Source organism: Coptis chinensis, chromosome 8 (genome assembly GCF_015680905.1).
Source record: "Coptis chinensis isolate HL-2020 chromosome 8, ASM1568090v1, whole genome shotgun sequence".
Lineage (NCBI taxonomy): Eukaryota > Viridiplantae > Streptophyta > Magnoliopsida > Ranunculales > Ranunculaceae > Coptis > Coptis chinensis.
In genome coordinates, this window is record NC_141463.1 from 2,441,902 (window position 1) to 2,464,410 (window position 22,509).

The 22,509-nt window shown below is 37.8% G+C and overlaps 1 protein-coding gene across 1 annotated transcript; it reads right to left on the reverse strand.

The window, feature by feature from the left end:
- Positions 1-18,851: 18,851 nt before the first annotated feature.
- On the reverse strand, positions 18,852-22,199 carry LOC147479295 (FACT complex subunit SPT16-like). The gene is given in 5 exon segments (XM_086578072.1): positions 18,852-19,215; positions 19,217-20,409; positions 20,412-21,176; positions 21,255-21,804; positions 22,038-22,199. Coding segments are annotated over 4 exon segments (2,793 nt in total). The 5' UTR covers positions 21,751-21,804; positions 22,038-22,199; the 3' UTR covers positions 18,852-18,876.
- Positions 22,200-22,509: the final 310 nt, after the last annotated feature.

Consider the following 22,509-nt stretch of genomic DNA (forward strand, 5'->3'; position numbering starts at 1 on the left):
CTATATTGATCTACTCAAGAATTCGATCTAAATTAAACAACTAAGAAATAAATAACAACTAATAACTAAATTTAGATCTAAGCAATTTAATAAACCAAACTAAAATTATCAATAACTAACTACTTTTATTAATCTAATGAAGAAATAACAATGATTCAAATACTAAATTAAAAACAAGATGAAATGAAACTAATTAATTAATGGAGTGAAAACTAGATCTAGAATTATCTCTAATGGCTACTTTCTACCTAACCTAACTATTTTTCAAGAGCTAAGTATTGTGTGTGGAAATAGAGGAGACCAGATCCACATTTTCATGCATGGGTTGAGGAGCCATGTTTTGGGATGAAAAATCGAGCCCAAAGCCCAATTTCTTCAGTCCACAGAGCCCGTTTCAGCTGGCTTTGACTTTAACAGACTTTTTTTCCACTTCTGCTCCTCTTATTGGGTCAAATCTTGGACCATTGGAAAGTTCCTTCCGAGCCGGTCGTTTTGACATAAGGTAGGCCCAATTCCGAGGCATGAGTCCAAAGATATGGTCTTCAGAAGTTCTGTTGACTTGTGCATTATTGTTTCTGCCCGCGTTAACTTTTCAGCTTTTGACCGGGCTTTACAAAGGCTTTGTCTCCTTGAATCTTGCCCCTTCAATCACATAACTTCTTAGCAACCAACCCTTGCTCCTTTATCTTGCCAAAGTTGCACATTTCTGCACATAATTGACTTCAGCATTAACTCTTATTTATTACTCGCATAATTGGTCTAAAAGTATGATTGTTAAGGGGTTAAAACTACAGTTTTTGGCTTTTATCAAACCACCGCCAAATAGCATTTTGCTTGTCCTCAAGCAAATATGAGAAATTAGAATAAGTGACCAAAAATGGAGTTCTAACTACTCTCGTTTCGCTGAGTGCGATTGCATTGACCATATGCAACAAGGCCTTAAACCACTAGGAATTCCCTAGTGGATGAGTTATAGCCTCATGAGAGTTTTCCAGTGAAGGTACTCACAAACTTCATCTATACTACAACGACTAAGAAATAAAACTATTGTTTCCTTATTTATGCTCCCAATTATCTATACATCTCACTAGCAATGAATACAGAATAATCAAGTCAAAACCTAAGCTAATATATGCATAATAATCAATCATCTACAATACACATATATACAATGAGTAATACTATGAAATGCCTAGCAGGTCCGTTTCTGAAAACTCGGAATAGTGTCCTTAAGTAGGTCCTCACATAAATGTCAAGACAAAAATCACTCTAATTTTTCCGCTCAAGTTTCACTACTCCAGTGTGCAGTGGGCACACTTTACCTTACAACTCAATGACACACAAGGAAGCCGGAGTTGATCAAACACATCTGCCACTTACTATCACACTACCCTATTCCTAATTGAGCTAGAGGTCTTTATTAGGTGTTGTGGGAATTAAGAGATGGTTTAAGAAGGAAGGAAATGGATATTTAAAAAGGACAAGTCTAAGATAATAGAGTCTTCATATTATGTAACTAGAGAAAACCTTGTTCTTTACTTTTGCTTCTACACTTTGTTTCCATCATTAGCCATATTTTTCTTTTTCTTTGGCTTTTGACTCATTTGATTTTTTTTTTTTTTTTTTTTTTAAAGTTCTAACTCTTTATTTTCTTTTATTTATTTATTTTTTATTTGGATGGAAACTTTCTTTTCTTATTTAAAGCGACTAACAAATTCTTTATTTCAAAGGTCTTTCTCTTTTCTATTTTTCATCTCTATTCTCAGACTTATTCAAAGAATGGGTAGGCTGATTTTTTTTTTTTTTTTTTTTTTTTAATAGGTTAAATGATTTGCGGTTATGAAAGGCTAAAGAAAGGCTCAAAGGGGCGACTAGCGGAAAATAATTTCATAATGGTTGAATTTCTAGCTATATCGATCCAAAGAGGGCCTAAATTCTCGCTTAGGATATGATATAGTGATCAAGCAAGTGGACGTGTGATTTCTCTATCCGGATTTTACTTCTCCCTTGTGTCATTTCTCAAATGTTTCACTCATATAAGGCTTTAGGCTATATTCTCACAAGATTTGTAGAATAAGTACTCTAGCCTAAATTTTAAAAACTTACTGCCAAACAATCATAGATACTAATGTACTATATTTATAGATAGATGCAAAGATTATTACCTACATATTAACCTAAGTTTCTAAAAACTATTATAATACAAAAACTACGTGAGACTTCTATATTATTAAGAGCATAGAGAAAGAAAACAATACCAATATTCCTAAGTGTATAACATAACTTTTTATTCATATTTTGAAATTTTTGAAATTTTACTAGAAAACAAGTGCATATTATACATATTTATATCCTAACAGATGCCTTAATTACACGTGTTTCTATGCCCACCCCTAAACAAGAAGCATGCTTTGTCCTCAAAGTATTTAAATAAAAAGGGTAGAAAAATACCATGGAAACACGTGAAATTCTGGAACATCTGCAAAACAAGGTTATAGCATACTAATATAGAAAATAAAACTGACGCAACTCTATAAGAGTTCCATCCGTTATAGGGTTAATAAGAAATAAATTGTTTGGGACATAAGCAGACACTAATTGAAACTAAAAACTTACCTTTATCTCCCGCATTTAAGAGTTATCATCCTCTTATATAAAGAAGTGAGGTTCCTTCACATCCTGCCACGCCATGATGATTTGCCAGGCTTCATGCCATTTATTATCTACAATCGCTAACCTATTTAGCGCCACTTGGTCGGATGGGGTGTAGGGCACAACCAAATGAGATTGTAAGCTCCACCCCGGCCAAGTCATTGCACAGAAAGATCGAATAATACAATTGGTGGGTCACACGATGTCGACCAACCCAATCAGTTAAACGGGCACAAAAAACAGGAAAGAAACATAACATAATACGGCAAACTAAAATAGGCATAAGAAGATACTTATGCCTCATATTATGGGCTCGTGCTAAACTAGACATTAATGTCTTGGGAAGGTATTATAGCAGACGTGTCACACCCCGAATTTTGACAGAATTCGGAAAAACAATATTTGTTCTCGACCCTTCGATCTTAGAGGTGTGACGCACTCTCAACTCCTAAAAACCCATAAACAGTTTAAATATGCAGATAATTAAAAACCAATAAAAATTTTAACTTAAGCAAAAGTCTTCTTCATTACAAAAATTTACAAATGAAAATACAAATAACCTTGTCTCAACTGAAAATCTATATCACCTCAAAGGAAAACAAAGCCTATCTTGAAATGCAACGCTAACGCAAACCACAAGCAGCAACCAACCTTCTTCAACACTAAACCTGTCAAGACTTATCAACTATGTTCATTTAATGAACACACCCGATAAGCAAACATGCAAATCGGGTCAGCATTATAAAAATGCTGGTGTGAGTATCTCTAAAATACAACATATATTTATACATATACATACACAATCTATAAGGCAGTTAGTTTCTCCACCGAGGCGCCTTAACTTCCAACAACTAATACGACATCCTTAAGTATAATAATTAAGGCAGGTAGTTCCTCCACTGAGGCACCTTAACTTCCCACTAACCACACAACAAACTATACGTATCATAAATAAGGCAGGTAGTTCCTCCATCGAGGCGCCTTAGATTCTAACTAAACAAATAACCAACCAAACATATTATATTCGTACCGTATTTCATGCTCAATAACAGAGTGGGTTGTCTCTGCCCAAGTAATTAGTTTGACCCACCCTTCTGCAAAACCATATGCAATCATCTATCTAAAGATACATCAATAACCCACATATTACCATAATTATATTATTTAAGGCTTTCTTTGCGTGTCCCTAAAATCACGTCGTATCTATGTCTTACCTAGTTTCCCTGGCTACCACAATCGCTTCCCAATGCCGAACATGTACATCCATATGCCTCCCTTTACATAATGTACCACTCCGTGCGTAACTACCCTGAGTGGGATGCCGCACACCAGGTAACCCTCACACGAAAGCCATATATGTAAGTACTGCCACTATTCGGCATAAAATATTGTGCAAACTCGTTATAATTTTGAGAACGGAATAATCAAGCCACCATTCGGCTACGCCAGAAGGGCCATTCAGCTTTACTGAAACGCCAGAAGGGCCAATCACATTACTTACGCCAGAAGGGCCATTCAGATTCACTGAAACGCCAGAAAGGCCAATCAAATTACACACACCCACACAGGGCAGATCACATAAGTTGTAGTAGCTAGGTTCTAGGATTTTTATTACGTAATTTATTCAAGTGTCATACATTTATGACTCATAATAATTCCACTATATCACGTGCAGGTCAAATACCTTATTGCACTAAGCCACAATATTTAGAAATATCTCAATTATATCTCATAACTACTTTTATTCTTTCACGTGCCAATATATTATTGCACTACGCCACACTCCCGTGGGAAATATCCACAACTACTCTACTACCTCCTAGTAGCATCTCACAGATAAAATAATGGAGCGTTTATACATTTATTTCTCCAAAACTATTGCATTTAATATATATATCCCAACATATTATATAATGTCACAATTGCTTCAAACATATCGCATAACATTTTTATAGCATTTTAGGAATATTATATCTCCTAAAGTTTCTATCTCGTCACGTGTCAAAATATACACAATATCGACATCAAATCTTACCTAGATAAAACGTAAAACGTAGCATTTGATCTGTCCATACAATTTACAACATAAAACGTAGCACAATTAAACAGTCTACAGTCCACAATCAAATCCCAAGAAAATCTAAAGTCTATGAATCTAAGTCCATATATAACTTAATTCTCGTAAAAACGTATATATCTTAATCCTATAAAAATTCCCCGCTTGTTATGTGCTAATATATTATAGGTTTTACACACTACCCACGTCAAATCTTAATTAGATAAAGACAAACAAAATTATCCAATTTTCGATAATATTTTATTACTATATTTGTCCATATTCTTAAATATGTGAAAAATTGGAAAAAGTCAACATTCCACAGTCAATGGTCAACGGTCAAAGTCAAAGTCAACACATCAAAGTCAAAGTCAACACGTCAAAGTCAAACTGTCATTTCCATGTTCGACAGGTTCAGGGTCATAGCCATGGTTCATGGCTAAGGGCAATGTGCATGGCTCATGGGCTCATGACCAAGGTAATGGTTCGGACCCAACTGGCCAAGCCCAAACCTTAGAACCCGAAAGTCTAAACGTTGAAAGACCCATTTGAATCTCTATTTTTAAGTCCTCTGGACTGGCCCCAAGCAATATTAGAAACTGGCCCAAAAACTAATTGGAAAAGGCCCAAACAAAACAAACTAAAATCGGGCAAAAAAACCAACTAAGGCCCAAGACCAAATAATAGAACTTTGGCCCAACCCAACTAACAAGCTAAGGCCCAAAAACTGAAATTAGATTTCGGCCCAACCAAAACTAAAACATTTCGGCCCAAGCCCAAACCGACCTATTGTTCATCTTCTCCAACAGGGTTCTCCTCCACCACCAGCACCAAATCGACCACCACAAAATCTTCACACACCACCCCAAACAAACCAACCGAAAATGAAAAGGGTGCAAACCCCCACCACTTTAACAAACACGAAATCCTCAATTTCTGGAATTCACAAACTTCACTAAAACTAGATCTGTAAACTTCTGGCCGCCATTAATGGTTTCTTGGAGCTTTCAACATCACTCACACCCCTCTCCACGAATCTACATCCCATCATCAGTCCACAACAAAACTAAAACAACAAGGACAGTTACATAAAATTTGGACAAGCGATTTCTTGGTGCCGCCATGAATACCTTTACAGAGCTCTGACAGAGCTTTGACAACACCATCCCCCGCTTCTAAACCCGACATCCCCCATAACCCAACCAACATCATTCACTTATAACCTCATCAGTAAGGGTTCCAGACCACCCCAACAAAGTTCAACCAAAGGTATAGGACGATTTCATGCTATTGGGCTTTATCTGCCATTAATGCCTATAAAGCTTGGACAGTTCAATGTCGATTTTCTAGCCTCAACAGAGTTTCGACAGTTTAACCAATATTTAACAATGACAATTTTAACCAGTGTTTAACAACGATACAAACAATAATGACCGAAGAATGAGCGAAAACTTTGAACAGTAAAATTATACGTGAAATAGAAAAACTAATCTACTCACCTGTATTAACAACTTCACGAATCCCTCGTAGTCCAAATCGTCGCGCTCCACCCTCCACCAATCCAGCTTTTATCTCTGCCTCCATTTTTATTATTTTATTTACTAGGAATCCTATTCTCCAGAACAATATGATTATATACTTGGGTTTGAAACCCAAGCCCAATACAGACTCGGACTCAGAAACCAGGCCCACATATCTCAAATCTAATCAAGCAAATTTTTAAATAAATAATTAAATTAATTAATTAATAAATAAATACGTATTTTAAAATACGGGCGTTACAAGACGCGTCCGAGTGAGAAACAAGGAAAACGTCATGAAGTGGCGTCATTCGAGGAAAGAAAAATGTCACTCCCCCTAATATGTTTAGCATTATAAAGAACATCACCGTGCCCACGTTCAGGGACAAGCTACCAAGGGCTACGTTATATTTCCCTTGGTCCTCTATACGGAAAATTCTGGCCCCATAAGTCTCATGCAAAAGCTCATAGTTGTAGGCAAAGAAGTTATCAACTATGTAGCCCATGGGTCTTGAATCTCAGTAGGCATAGGAAGGTCAACAACAAAAGCTAACAAGAACTTGGTTATTTCCATTGTTTCGTCATTAATGGTGATGCCCATCCATCCGATGAAAGAATTTACAATGGTTATAAAAATACGAGGTAAGTGTTGGGGAGTAAAGTTCATCAGAACTTACCATTAAAGATTGTCATCCTGCTTGTATGATTATTTCTCAAAACCAAGATCCGTATGTGTCGCTCGAAAACAAATCTTCGAAAGACTGTTCCGGTATGACTGTAGGAGATGTCATCACAAAACTACTCTCTAGAACAACGCGCAAACGATCCTAGAATAACCCACAAAAAATTAGAATTTTTTGTGTATACGGAGAGTAGGGCGTAGGGTGCGCTCAACTTTAGCCTGGGGAGGGCGCGGGTCGCGCTCTGATGTTTTTGGACTTACAATGTTTTGGGCGCAGGTCGCACTTAACCTATGCCAGGGTAGGGCACGGGTCGCGCTCAGGGTAAAACTTGACTGATAGTGTCTAGGGCGCAGGTGGTGCTCCACTGGGGGCACATGTACGCTCAGAGGTGCTGAAATGCGGAAATGAGAAGGAAAAAGAAGGAACACGTGAGAGTGAAAGGTGAGAGATGTGAGTTTTGTGTGGAGAATGAATGAAGTTTATATAGGTTTGAGTTTCCAAAATGAATCAAGAAGTTTCCAAAAAGTTTTAAGGTCATTGCCAGAAACAAAAAATTCCAAACCCGGAAACGGAAACAATCCATATTCTTGATTCTATTATAAACCTAATATCTCTTAGAATAGTAGCTTTTAAACTCTTATAGATTTTATCCTACCACCACATCTACTCCTAGGCATGCCCATATCGGCAATATTCTCAACCATCACTCCAAAATAACTTCTAAAATGGAGAATCATATAACAAATCATGCTATAGTAAATAATACCACCCCTAAACAATTCGGAAAGGTGGGATTAACGATAAAAACAACGCACAATTTGAAAAGAACCATATTATATTAAAATTTAAATTCAAACAACATTTAACTACCAAATTCAAATTTAACTACGGAATTCAAAAACTTAACATCCAAACTACTAAAAACAATAAAAACAACATCAACAAGAAATCTAGCTATGAGATAAGAAGGGATAAGAATAGGAATTTGAGTGATCAAAAATGAAAAAACCAAACACCCCACCCCCAATTTTTTTTTTGAAAACAGGTTTTTGAAAATTTGTTTTAAAACGTTGGTCTTTAAAGTCAGATTCCCAAGACTTGGTATATTACTATTTTTATGGTTTTATTTATTTTTTACTTTTTAAATACGGATTAATATAAGGGAAAATAATAAAGCAATAAAGACATAATTCACACCATAGAGAAACATGACTCAAAACCCGAGAAAATATGCAAGAGTGGAAAACATGAATTATGTTAAACGTGGACTTAGGATCCGGTACTTACAGCCACACACTCCATATGGAGGGCCGGTTAATGGTGCACTTACCAAAATATAAGATTGGAATGGAGTACACCGAATAATAAAATGAGTCTTTTATAGTCAGATACTCGGGACTTTATCTAAATCATATGTATATAAATAATGAATATGTAGTTTACCAAATATCAATAACCTAAAGCGTTGTGAGTCTTTCCATAAATAAATAACATGGAATGCACCCCCTAACAGAATCAAGCACCAAGATTTTCTACGACGCAACTTAGTGATATGAAAGCAAAGTCTGATAGACTTAGAATGTAACCGAGCATGCGCCTTCTTCTTCATCTTTGAACGAGAGGGTGTCCAAGTGAATGAGTGTGAAAAAATGGATGGTTGTGGAAGATATGGATAAGTTTTAAAAGGAAAGAATGGAAAAAATGAAAATGTGGGTTTAGCACAAAACTCATTCATGGTGTAGGTAGGAACTATCTCAATTCTAAAATGTAGGTGTCAAGTGCCTTTCCCTTGGGGATTATTTCGTATTAGGAGGATTTAGAAAATTATTAAGCACAGAAGAAACAAGAGGGTCAAGTGCAAACTCCAGGTTCCTTTGAAAAGGTGGAAGGTAGGGAACATTGATGGAAGGTGAATGATGTAAGGTGGGTGAATAGTGCTCAGCTAGAGATTTCAGGTCTAAATCATCAAAAGCTTGTAGATCTACAAGACATTCTTCAATAGGTGGGTTAGAAAAATCACTGGGATAGAGGGTGAAAAATTCATCTTCTGTCATAGCGTCAAGGGATGAATGGGTGTTGACAGGGGGGGACTCGCGAGGTGGCAAGGAAGAGTTGCAAAAGAGTCGAAGGAAATCTTCCTCAACTTCCAGGGAGTTCTCGTCGAAGTTGGAACTTCCAAAGGAAAGAAATTTGTGCATCTGGTTATCCGGAAACGTGGTTTTGAAATAATCTTGAGCTAAACTCTCGATCATGTTAACCCCTCTATCAGAAATCGTATCTGGGAACTGTTTCATCATTTTAAAAACATTTACCTTAATAGAAAGATGGCCAAAAGACAAGGACATCGAACCATCGCGGCAGTTTATGAGCGCGTTGGCAGTAGCCAAGAAAGGACGCCATAAAATGATAGGAACAGAGTCTTTAGCGACTTCTGTGTCAAGGATCACGAAGTCGGCCGGATAGTAGAAATCCTAAACCTTAACAAACACGTTTTCAACAACACCCTTAGGATACTTAATAGACCAATCAGCTAATTGCAACGCCATTTTAGTAGGTTGCATCTCTTGTAGACCTATTTGTTTATAAAAATAATAAGGGAGTAAGTTAACACTCGCCCCCAGATCTAATAGCGATGTCGTCGTGTGGGAATCTCCTAAGGTGCATTGTACAGTAGGACGACCAGGGTTCTTGTACTTAACGATTCCATTATTTTCAGATAAAGTTGGAAATTATTCCGTTAGAAAGGCGTCTTTTGGAATATTTGTTTTACGTCTAGTAGTGCACAACTCTTTGAGAAACTTAGTATGGTGAGATAACTTTTTAATCGCTTCAAGAAAAGGTAGGTTTATCGTTAGATTTTTAAAAACCTCCCTAATCTCATCAAAATTCGTATCCTTGGTTAACATGGCTAATCTCTGGGGAAACGGTGGTTTCTCTCTATGTTTAGCGTATTGATCAACAGGATGTCTAACCTTGGCTTTTTGTTTCTTAGGTTGTGGTTTAACTGGTACTTCTACAAAGGTAGGTTCTTCAGTTACTACTTCGGTATCTAGTAAAATATCAGGTGTAGGGACTACTGGTGGGGTAACTATAGGCATAGTCACAGCGTTATCAACCACTCCCAGAACGGAGAGTGGTGATGGCATTTAACTCATCTACGTTTACATTTTCTGTACTAGTATTACCGTTCACCTCAAAGGTTGTGTTTGTTGTTTTAGGATTAGTTATCGCTTGACCTGGAAACACACCTTTGGGTTGAACTTTCTCTTGTGTTAACTGTTGTAAGGAAAGTTGAATGGCTTGTAAAATATGTTGTTGGGATTGCATAAAGGTATCGAAATGATCCGGTTGTGGAGTAGTATTTGTTACAGGTTGTGTGACAGGAACTATGCCACGTTGATTATTAATGGGTGGGTTGTGATAGTTATGATTAATCGGAACGATACCTCTATTAGCATTATAATTATTATTTTTATAATTAATTATCTTGTCCTTGTCTTTGTTGAGCATGGTTGTAATTGGGCACTAGCCTAACATTTTGATTATTATACTTTGGAGGTGTTACTTGTTGATTATTTTGCCAACCGAAGTTGGGATTTTGTCTCCAAGGTGCATTAGGTTCACTATTAATGGAACAAACATTGTCTTGCTGTGAACATTGTTGTTCATAGACGAGAGGACAATAGGAGTCGGGATGCTCATGACTCAAACAGAAATTACATGGATTGGAATTGACATTCATGACGGGGGTATGCTTTTGTTGAACAGAAATAGCCTCTACCTTTTTAGTGAGAGATTCGATTAAAGTTTTTAGCTCAGGATCGGGTTTCATCTCAAATATACCGACGACCTTAACTGTTGTAGAAGAACTAGCGGAACGGGAGATATCGTCACTACCCCCCCAGTTATTGTTACGCTTAGTTTGATCTTCTAAAAATTTATAAGCCTCTTAGGCTCCTTTACTCAGGAAACTACCCCCATTCATTATGTCAAGGACTTCTTTATGGTGGTGTAGAAGTCCTTTGAAAAAGACACGAACTAACATGTCTTTCACAAGGTTATGGTGTAGACACTATATAAGAAGATCGGTGAAACGATTTCAAGCCTCTGAAAATGATTCATGAGGATTGCAACCGAGAAAGAAATGAATCTTGGAAAGCATTTCATCTCTTCGATGGTGGGTAAAAGTGTTCCATAAATAGTTGAACAAGTTTGGTCCACGAATCCACGTAATTAGGCTTGGGCGTTAACCAAGACGCCTTATCGGGCTAAAGTGAAGGAAATACCACCGGTTTAATTTGTTCATCACCAACCGTAGAATGGTGGAATGTTGTAAGGACTTGTTCAATCCTACGATGTGCCGATAAGGTTTTTCATGGTCTAAAACCATGAAAATGGGTAACAAATTAAATATAGGGTTAGTTAGACATTACCCCAATTCCCCGTTTTAGTGAGTGATCCAACGATTGATTTCTTCATCTGAAAAAAAAAATCATCTCATAACCGTTAGATCTTGCAATTGGGGGGTATCACTAATATTTTTGAAAATGGGGGGGTAACACTAATTGCAACTAGTAATTGGGAGGGGGGGGGGGTAAGTCTAACTAACCCTTAAATATATTTGGGGGGTTTCGGAAATCCCCGATTGGGTCTGCTAGAACGATGCATGATTTTGGGCTATCGTTCAAGGCTTTGTAAAAGTAAGAGAGAGGAGACTCTCTTTTCGCCATAATGTCAGGTGTTGTGCGTGGTATGCTAGTTAGAGGTATAATGAGTGGTATACTAGAAAGGCGTGTTTGTTGACGTTGTCGGTTGATAACGTTAGGTGTTTTTCTTCGACTTGACCTTAATCTCATGCAAGGCTAAGACCAATCTTAACTAAACACGACAACACTCAAAACAATCATAATATGCTAGAATAAACATCTAACTGGAGATGCAAGGTGTGGAAGAAAGGAGTACATGAATGCCTCCTTGCTTCGCTTATAAATAGCATCTTGTTTATGCGAGCTTAGTGTGTATAATAAGTTAGAACACTAAAAAACTTGAAGAAATGCAAGTTTGAAACAAACCTGCGGAAATCGGGCAATTTCAGCAGAGGGTGGTCGGTATAATCTGAGTTCGGCGTTTGGGTGCGTGGTTCAGTTTGGTTTATGCCTTAGGAGGGCGCGGGTCGCACTCGAGGTCGGAGTTATGCCTTTGGGAGGGCTGGTCGACTCGGTTTTATGCCTTGGGAGGGTGCGGGCTTCGGGTGCTTTTAGGTCGGTGCGCGTAATTCGCGAGGAAAATTTTCGATCTTTGAAACGAACAACCACAATTAGAATCAAACAAGGGTGGGTGGGTTTAATGGGACTTTAGAAAGACTAATTATACTACGAAAACGATTCTAAAGGTACTAAGATGGCAGCGACGCCATTTGATAAATGTAAAATCGTTAGTTTTACCTACGAATAAACAATGAAACTTACATGCAAGTAAAACTAAAGCTAAACACAGGTGTGAAGGTATTTATCAAAGATTTCTACTCTCGATACTATTGAAATAGAGTTGGAATAGAAGATTCGATCCACTCCTAGTTCTTTAGCATTCGTGTTTTCTAGCTTATCAATCATACTAAAGTCAATGAGAGATTTACGAATTTATACTACGATGCAAATTATACTCAAATACTTAACTATGATAATTCAACTACGGCAATACTAAATTGATACTATGACAAGGAATTAGGAGGGATTGATTCCACTTTAACTCGGATTAATTTACTAACGAAGAATCGTCGTAATTCGAATTAAACTGCTTTCGCAATAAAATTGGTTCTTCCTAATCCCTAGTTGTTCATGGTAATCTCTACCAACTAACATCTAGCATGTGAAACAATCAAACTCATTCTTCAAAGCTCCAGGGCCAGACGGTTTCCAAGCAATTTTCTTCCATCATTTCTGGCACCTCGTCGGACCACAGGTGTGTGATGCGGTAAACAGATTTTTTACCCAAGGATCTTTTTCACTACAACTCAATCATTCTTTCATTGCTTTAATCCCAAAAATTTCACATCCTACATCTCCTGAACATTATCGCCCAATCAGCTTAACTAATGTCGTGTAAAAATTAATCTAAAAAATTATTGTAAATAGGTTACGCCCTATTCTGAGGAAAATAATTAGCCCTTATCAAACCACTTTTCTTCCAATAGAAGTATCCATGACAATGCTCTTCTAGCCAATGAGTTTTATCATAAAATTAGAGGTCGTGGAAATAGGAAATCCAAGTTCTTTGCTTTAAAGATTGACATGCAAAAAGCTTTTGATAAACTTGAATAGTCTTTCCTTAGAATTGTTCTTTCCAAATTTGGATTTCCTATTATTTGGATTAACGCATTATGTTTTGTGTGGAGAAATTTTCGTACTCTATTCTCTTAAATGGAGCTGCTCATGGTTTTTCAAACCAACAAGGGGTCTCGGGCAAGGGAGACCCTTTATCTCAAATATCTATTCATTATATGCACTGAGATTCTATCTTTGAATTTTCTGAAGTTACAAAGACAAGGTCTAATTCATGGCTGCCGTCTTGCAAGACATTGTGCTGCTGTTTCCCACCTTATGTATGCCGATGATCTCTTTGTATTTGGGAAATGTGGTCTGCCGGAGCAATATCACTTGAACAACTTGTTATCAGAATACTACAGAGTATCTGGCCAGACAATTAACAAAGACAAGTCTTAGATTCTTCATCATCCAAAGCTCCACAGGAGGCTTGTTTATTTTCTCCGCAAATCCTTCAGAATGCCTTCCACCAGCTGTATGCCGACCTATTTGGGAATACCAAATCTTACTGGTAGAGGCCGCATTCATAAATTTGCTCCGTTACTCCAGTGTTTTCAAAATAAGCTTGCTGGCTGGAAGTCAAAGATTCTATCTAAAGCAGGCCGTTTGACCTTGGTAAATTCCGTTTTATCTTCAATACCGACTCACACTATGTCTTGCACTTTACTACCGGCAAAGATTGTTGACACTATGGATGTAATAAGAAGGTCTTTTCTTTGGGGGCACTCTCCTTCTGAACGCAAGATGCATTATTTTTATTGGAGGCTTGCCTGTACTGCCAAGGGTAATGGAGGACTTGGCATCAAAGACCTCTGACTTCAAAATTATGCCTTGTTTGCCAAAAAGCTTAGGATTTGCTACAGCAAAATTCCATGTGGGCGATCTGAGATGAAGGGCAAGTACTTCCATTCAACAAGTTTTCTCAATGCAAAATTGAAGCAATGACTCCATCATGTGGAAGCAACTTTGTGCAGATGCGAAAGGTGATTAGAATTTGGGTTGTTTTGGAACATTGCGATTTGGTTCATCAATTAAAGCATGGGAGGATGCTTGGATTTTAAATGCTAATGAACCTCTGTCGATGCCTCCAAAACCAGGCATGTGATTTGGAGTTAGTTCTGATTTTATAAACCATTCTAATAACACATGGAATTTGGAATTAGCCGTCAATTTTGGCCAACTGATTTTGTCCATAAAATCACTTCCATTCCTTTGTTTCACCACTTTAATCGATAGTGATAAACTTGAATGGAAGTGGACCGGTCCGGGATGTTTTTCTGTCAAGTCGGATATAATGGATGTCTACATTTGGTGAATTCGAGTAGTTTGGTGTGCGAACAAAGGTTTTGTTCAAATTTGTATGGAGACTCAAGTTACCTTTTCGGATTAGATTTTTCTTGTGGCAATGTTTGCGGGTGTCATCCCCGATGGATCATTTGGCATCCCTTCATTTTCAAGTTTATCGTGATTATACTCTATGTGAGACTACTTGGAGACTCCATTTCATGTTTTTTCGAATGCGGCTTTGCAAAGCCGTATGGTGTGGTACAAATTGCTTGACAATGATCGACGGCGTCCTCTACTCTTACGTTCAGGATTTTAAACAAAGAATTTTCCGGATGTTTAATCTGAAGGAAGTAGCTTGAAGGGATATTCAAGTTTGCCTGCTAGGAATTTGGGTTTGTGGTTCATTTGGATTGCAAGGAATGACTCACGTTTCAACATGAATGATCCGGATCCTATTTTTTACATCAGGAAGATTTATGGACAACTGCAAATTCTTAAAGACATCCAAGATGAAAAAGAACACAAGGAGCTCATCACTATATATATTAAGTGGCATCCACCTATTGAAGGATGGGCAAAACTCAACATAGACGGAGCTGCCGTTGAGAATCCGGATTCGGAGGAGGTCTTTGGTTGTGTTTTACGAATGGCTAATGGTCAGTTTATCATGGGTGCTGCGATCCCAATACTTTACACCTCCAACAATTTGGCTGAGTTTTTGGCTATGTTATATGGTATCCATTTGGCTGTGAGACTCGCATCCATAAGATTGAAGCTGAAACCGATTCTCAATTCTTGTACAAATACATGACCGCTACAACGGTCGATATAAATTGGTTGTTGGCGAAAATAAACAGGGAAATCATGTCCTTGTTACAAAATTTTGAGGAATTCAGAATTCTTTTGGTGCTTCTGAGGAGGGAAATTCAAGTCTTGACTGTTTTGCTTCTCATCTTTGCTAGTTTGGCATCGTCGATCGTGGAGGGCACACCCGATTCGCGAGAAAAACACTTCTTGGTCTTTAGATGACTTAAGTTTTTACCTCCTTTCTCTTCAGTTTGGTTACATCGCTCACCTGTTCTTGCTGCTTCAGTCCTAGCTTTTGATGCTTGGGGCTTTTGTAAATATAGAATTATAAATAAATAAGATCTTAGCTTTCGATCAAAAAAAAAAAAAAAAATCATTCTCATGATGAACTAATCGTTTTCTAGAATAGAATGGAAATTACGACTACTCTACGCTAACACAAATCAAGTTTCATCAAGGCTTCTTCAACCCCCTCTAATGAAGGTTTAACCTAGAATCATTATGCTATCATTTATATATGAAATTAAACAAGACATGGTATAAATATTCTAACTTTACTATATTGATCTACTCAAGAATTCGATCTAAATTAAACAACTAAGAAATGAATAACAACTAATAACTGAATTTAGATCTAAGTAATTTAATAAACCAAACTAAAATTATCAATAACTAACTACTTTTATTAATCTAATGAAGAAATAACAATGATTCAAATACTAAATTAAAAACAAGATGAAATTATACTAATTAATTAATGGAGTGAAAACTAGATCTAGAATTATCTTTAATGGCTACTTTCTACCTAACCTAACTATTTTTCAAGAGCTAAGTCTTGTGTGTAAAAATAGAGGAGACCAGATCCACATTTTCGTGCATGGGCTGAGGAGCCATGTTTTGGGACGAAAAATCGAGCCCAAAGCCCAATTTCTTCAGTCCACAAAGCCCGTTTCAGCTGGCTTTGACTTCAACAAACTTTTTGTCCACTTTTGATTCTCTGATTGGGTCAAGGCTTGGACCATTGGAAATATCCTTCCGAGCTGGTCGTATTGACATAAGGTAGGCCCAATTCTGAGGCCTGAGTCCAAAGATATGGTCTTCGGAAGTTCTGCTGACTTGTGCACTATTTCTGCCCGCGTTGACTTTTCAGCTTTTGACCAGGCTTTACAAAGGCTTTGTCTCCTTGAATCTTTCCCCTTTAATCACATAACTTCTTAGCAACCAACCCTTGCTCCTTTATCTCGCCAAAGTGGCACATTTCTGCACATAATTAACTTCAATGTCTGAAATACATAAAAGCACGTCATCAGTATTAACTCTTATTTATTACTCGCATAATTGGTCTAAAAGTATGATTGTTAATGGGTTAAAACTACAGTTTTGGGCTCTTATCAGAGTTTGATCCTAATAATTTCATAGCTCCAAATTCCACGGCAGAAGATATTTTGCGGAGAATAGCAAAGGAAGATTTTGTGATATGGCCGAAATACACTCTTAGAGAAATAAAAGGAAAGCCATATTGTCAATTTTAGAAGATTGAGAACCACGAGACAAATAGGTGTCTCTAGTTATTAAAAGAGATAGACAGGCTTATGAAAGATGGGAAACTAAGAGAATTTCGTGTCGATATTAGGCCTGCAGAAACAGCAACCATAAGAGAAAAGTCATTGGGTGTAATAAACATGATTTACAAGGGAGAAATTCTTCAGAAAAAGATTGTTCGAGATAAGATAAGGAAGATCTCGACGGTCAAAGAAGTTCTCGGGGGTTAATATCGAGCCAGTGCCAGTAAGCCAGCAGTTGATATCTTCTAGCATTCTTGGAGCAATCATGTTCGTACCGGAGGATTTGTATAAGGTAATGTTGTCACATGATAATGCGTTGCTAATCACTCTGCGTATTTCGGGCTATGATGTACAAAAGATATTAGTAGATTGTAGAAGTTCGGTTAATATTTTATTTTGGAAAGCTTTCAAAAGAGTTTGTCTCGATGAGACGCATTTAAAACCACCGAAGTTCAATTTATTTGGTTTTAATGAAACTTCTACCAAACCTGCTGGGGAGATAAAATTGCCAGTTCGAGCTGGGCCTCAAACGGTAATGACGAAGTTCGTGGTCATCAAGCACCAATCTGATCACAATGCGATATTGGGGAGGAAATGGATACATAAAATGCGGGCTGTGCCAAGTACATTTTATCAAGTTCTTCGATTCCTAACTGTATTTGGACTGCACGAGATCAGGGGTGACCAGTCCGAATCAGAAAAGTGTAATTTTGTCACGGTAAAGGGAATGATGAAAGGGAAAAGTCAAGACACTGGGGCGTCTTGGAAGACAAGACAGAAAACCAATTAATAACAAAGATAATTATCTATGCAAACTTTAAAATTCATAAATAAATTACCATGCAAATTTAAAAGTGGAAAGTAAAACTATTATGCAAATTTACGAATGCAGAGTAAAACTATTATACGTACTATACAAATATAATATTATAGAGTAAAATAACTACAATACAAACATGAAAATGCAAAGTAAAATTACTATGCAAATTTAAGAATGCATAGTAAAACTATTACACAAATTTAAAAGAGACATAATGACCTAAAAATACAACAAATTTGGGTGTTTTTTACATTAAATACAATGTATTTTTTTTCTTGCCTAAAAATAGATTGTACTTTCAACTTTTTACAATAGATACAATATGTTAAATCCGATTGGACGGCATGGGAATTAGCTGTTAAAAAAGGGTCACGTGAGTTGCATACTCTTCTTAGTTTCCTTGGATGACCAAAATACCCTTAAAAGCAAATCAAATTTTCAGTATGCACTGCCCAATGGCGTACTCTTCGAAAGATACGTGCCGCTCAGATTTTAACTGCTCAAAGACTCAATGACAATGAAGGAATTCGACTCGCTAAGGTGAAAGATCTCATTAATCACATTAGAGACGAGTCCAAATCCAAGCACACAATTAATATCGGCCAAACTGTTTTCTTTACCATTCTTAACATGATATCAAACACTCTGTTCTCTATTGACTTGGCTCCTTATGAATCAAAGTCAGGAGGAGAATTCAAGGAAATTGTATGGGGAGTTTTAGAAGAGATCGGAAGACCAAATTTTGCTGATTACTTCCCATTGCTAAGGCCCTTTAATTAGACAAACTTTTTTATGCAATTATTGATAAGAGATTACAGTCCAAGAAGCAGGATGCCTCACGTGACATATTAGATGTACTTCTCCACCATACAGAAGAAAATGGCTTCTAACTTGGTCCTCTTGATATCAGAACCTTAGTTAAGGTTTGAACATTTGATCTTTTACTGTCTACTAGTGTATATATGCTTAATTTATTCATCGTTAATAGAAAAAAAATAATAATGAAAGAGATATTTGGAAAGACATTTTTTGATCAAGCAACTTTTCGAGTTCGACTCGTCACATTCCCTTGGAAAGGCATTGCCGATCAAGATATATAGTTTTTGCCTTCGACTGAAAAGGACTTTGTCATGCACCATTTTGCTAGAAATAATAAATATAATTTATTTTGTATAATAAATTTGATTTGCTTTCAAGGGTATTTTGGTCATGTACATCGTCAACTCTTCCTCATCTTCCTCAGATTCCACCAGTGACTCACTGTCATCATTCTCTTCATCTGAGACTGAATCAGACTGAACGTCTGATGGCTCATAACCTTGGTCAGATTCCTCTGAGACTGAATCAGACTCACTGTCACTTGCTTCCATATTAAGAAACTCCCACCCTCCATCCTCTATGAACTTCTCTGGGTCATCCGTGATTGTCTTCAGTATGAGCCTCCAGTTTAGATTCAGTCTGCTCTCGTAGTACTTGAGGTCGGTTGTGCTAAGCCACTCCTTTGATACCATCAAGTGCTGTGGACGGAATGGAATCAATGCGAAGTACATCCCTTTTAAAATCCTTGAACACAATTGTCATATCAAAATTCTTCTGCCCAAGCCCCACCCTCTCCAGGTTCACTATCTCAATCTCGCTCAAAGTGATGACTAGGAAGGGTGTCTCTACAAGCTCGACCAGGCAACTCGAAGTAGGGACAATGAAGGCTGATGCCTTGTAAGGCACTCCATGGAAGCCAAGCTCTCTCTTTGTCGATCTTCTTGCACCTCCCAAAGTTTGGACCACATCCATCACCTCCACATAGAACTGGACATCCTTTGTCTTCTTGTTCCCCACCATGATGTGATTGTGCAAGTGAAAGTGCAAGAGAGTAATCATCTCCTTTTCTGCTGGCTGGAAGAATGCGTGCTTTACATTAGTATACATTACATCCACACACTCGTCTGGCCTAGACGTAGAATACCTGAACCCATTCACATGGGCTTCAAGAGTACCAGTCAGCTTCCTCCCTCTCCCGCCAAATACAGGACGGATCCACAGATCAGGCAGCCATATTGACTTAAATTTGGTCCCTGCCAGCTGCAGCTTCTCCTGAGAGACTAAGGTGGCCCTTTCCGCTCTCTCCGATTCCCGTGATGCAACCTGTCAGCGAAGGGTCTTGATATGCTGCACAATTTCACTGATATGTCTCGGATCCTTAGAGCGAAAGGAAACCTCTTTCAGATAAATAGACCCTTGGAATTTCAAGGAGTTCGTATCATGGGTGTTAAAGGCAGCCCCAGGTACATTAAAGATAATTCGAATGTAACACGTTGGACTACTATCCTGCTGACTGCTCACACTCTTGACAGTAGCAACATGGAAAGGTACCATGCTCCCATAAATGGGCAGAAGGATGGCCTCATTCTTCTGATCAATTTGAATCATTAAGTCCCTTGGAGTAGGGATGTCATTGACATTCTTATATGCAAGTAAATCACTTGAAGACCTTGCAGCACCACGGCCATCTCCTGAACTAGCTGTTTCCTCATTTTTCTGGCGAGCAAGTTCAGCCTGATGTTGCCTACGCAGCTCCTCTTTCGACATCTCCTGGTTGTCTGACCTGAGTGTTGCCTTCGTCAAAAAGGTATCAGTGGCATTGGACTCAGCTTTCGCTTTGGGCTTTACTTCTTCCTCGTCATCCTCATTGAATGTGGTGAGCTGATCGCAGTCACAACTTCTGGAAACTTTTCATTGACAATTACAGTGTCTGCAATCAAGAGGGAGAATTTCTCGGTTTTTGGATCTTTTGTCAGCGTTTGCAAGTTATGAAACCCAAGTGACACATTGAAAACCATCCCTACTTTCAAGACACGTTCATTCTTGGCATTCAGGTTCAGCCCTGATTCACGAAACTCAAGACCAATGCCTGTTCCTGCGGATCTGGTGAGGTTTGGTGCAAATTCAGGAGCATCCCTCATAATTACTGACAATGCCTCCCCATAAGCAGCACTAACCTTGTTCCCCGGCTTCAATGCAGTAATTGCTGCTTCGTGGGCCCTGAGGAGAACCTCATATGCCTTGTTCTGTATTGGATTGGCATCTATAAGAAAAGACCTGGCTACATTAGAACAGTAGCAATTGTAGCGAGACCCAATGGCACAAATAATCACACTCGTAGAATCATAGTACAGATTTTCATCATTGCTCAACGCACTTGGCTTGAGATCAAACTCACCCCCACTCTGGAAAATGGGAGGATAACAGATATCAATATTCTCAGCTTTCAGCTTCACCTTAACTCTTGCCGGTTCCACTATAGACTTCTCTGTGTCTTCCATTAACATTGAATGAGAAACCTTCCTCTCCTCATCAATAATCTTTTCCAGCTTCGGTACCACATGATGCTTCATGACCGAAGACGTTAAAAATGCTGCCTTCTTTACATTAGTAAGCTCCGTGCTGTCCTTAACAGCAAACAGTTCTGAAAACCCATTTGTCACATCAGCAAGTTGTAAATTAGAATTCTTCAATTTCTCAGCCCAAGTCTCGAGAAGATTACCTTCAGGTTCCTCTTTTGCAATATACCCGACAATAGGGTTATCATGACCAGAAGATTTCAACTGAGAACGAATAACACGGAATATATCATCCATCAATCCAGTCCCACTTTCATTCCTCCCCTTTACATGCATGAATATCTCAGCCCCAACAGTTTCCTTAGCCGGTTTTCTAAGACATTCTAGTAAAGAAATTTTCTTCTGAGTACACAAGAAATGTATTTGTTTATTCATGAAAACCATAATCGTCTCCGGGAACTCTAACCCAAGTAACCATATATTCAAAGCAGAAGATTTCAAGTACCGTAGATCTTTGGACACAGGTGGGGTCGCAATAACAATCGCATCTGAAGATTCCCAATACTCAGTTTTATTCTCCCTCCAATGACTATACAACACTTTCAATCTCTTGGCAAAGTTTTCAAGATTAATTGTATAAACTACAGCACTTTTACCTCCTTTAACTGGTGCAGCATTTCCATTTCTATGGTCTGCCATTGGATATATCGAAAACTCAACAGCAGCCCACGAAGTTTTATTTCTCAAATTGATCTGAAATAACAAAGTGGCAAATTAGAATTATTAAATCTATATCATTTCCTAAGTTTACCTATCCAATTAAGAAAAAAAACGTGTTTTAATTTGACTATTTACTTATTTTGCTACAATTCAAAGTTCAAATTTGCGGAATTTGAATATAAACATAGCATTACTCTAGATCTAAGATCAAATTATTATAATATCGGAATTTTAAGGACGGTAGAGATAGAGAAAAGAGGTGTTACCTAGGAATAGATAGGAGCAGCAAGTAAAAACAAGCTCTCATCAAGGTGTATCATCTTTCAGCGGGTTCTTCTACTATTGGTATTGGAAGGAAGAAGAAGAAAAATTGACGTCCTCACATTTTATCGGAACAGACGACGGCTTTTATCACGGGCCGGGCCGGGCCGGGATGGGCTGGGCTGTGCTGGGTGGAAGCCATTTTGTGCGGACTAAAATACCAATTTTTTAGAAAAATAAAACTGTTATTCATTGGGGGTTATCATTTGATTAAAAAATTATTAAATCTTACTATATAGAAAAAGATGGGTATGATGAATAGTGTTTCACGTACGTCACAGGGGTAGTTTTGTCATTTTGCAGTTTTTAATATTTTTTAATATTTTTTTTGTTTTTTGAGGAATAAAATGGTAATTTTGCTATTTTAAAAATAGTTTTTTTTTATAAATGTGTGGGCTTCAGTGGGTCCCTGTGGCT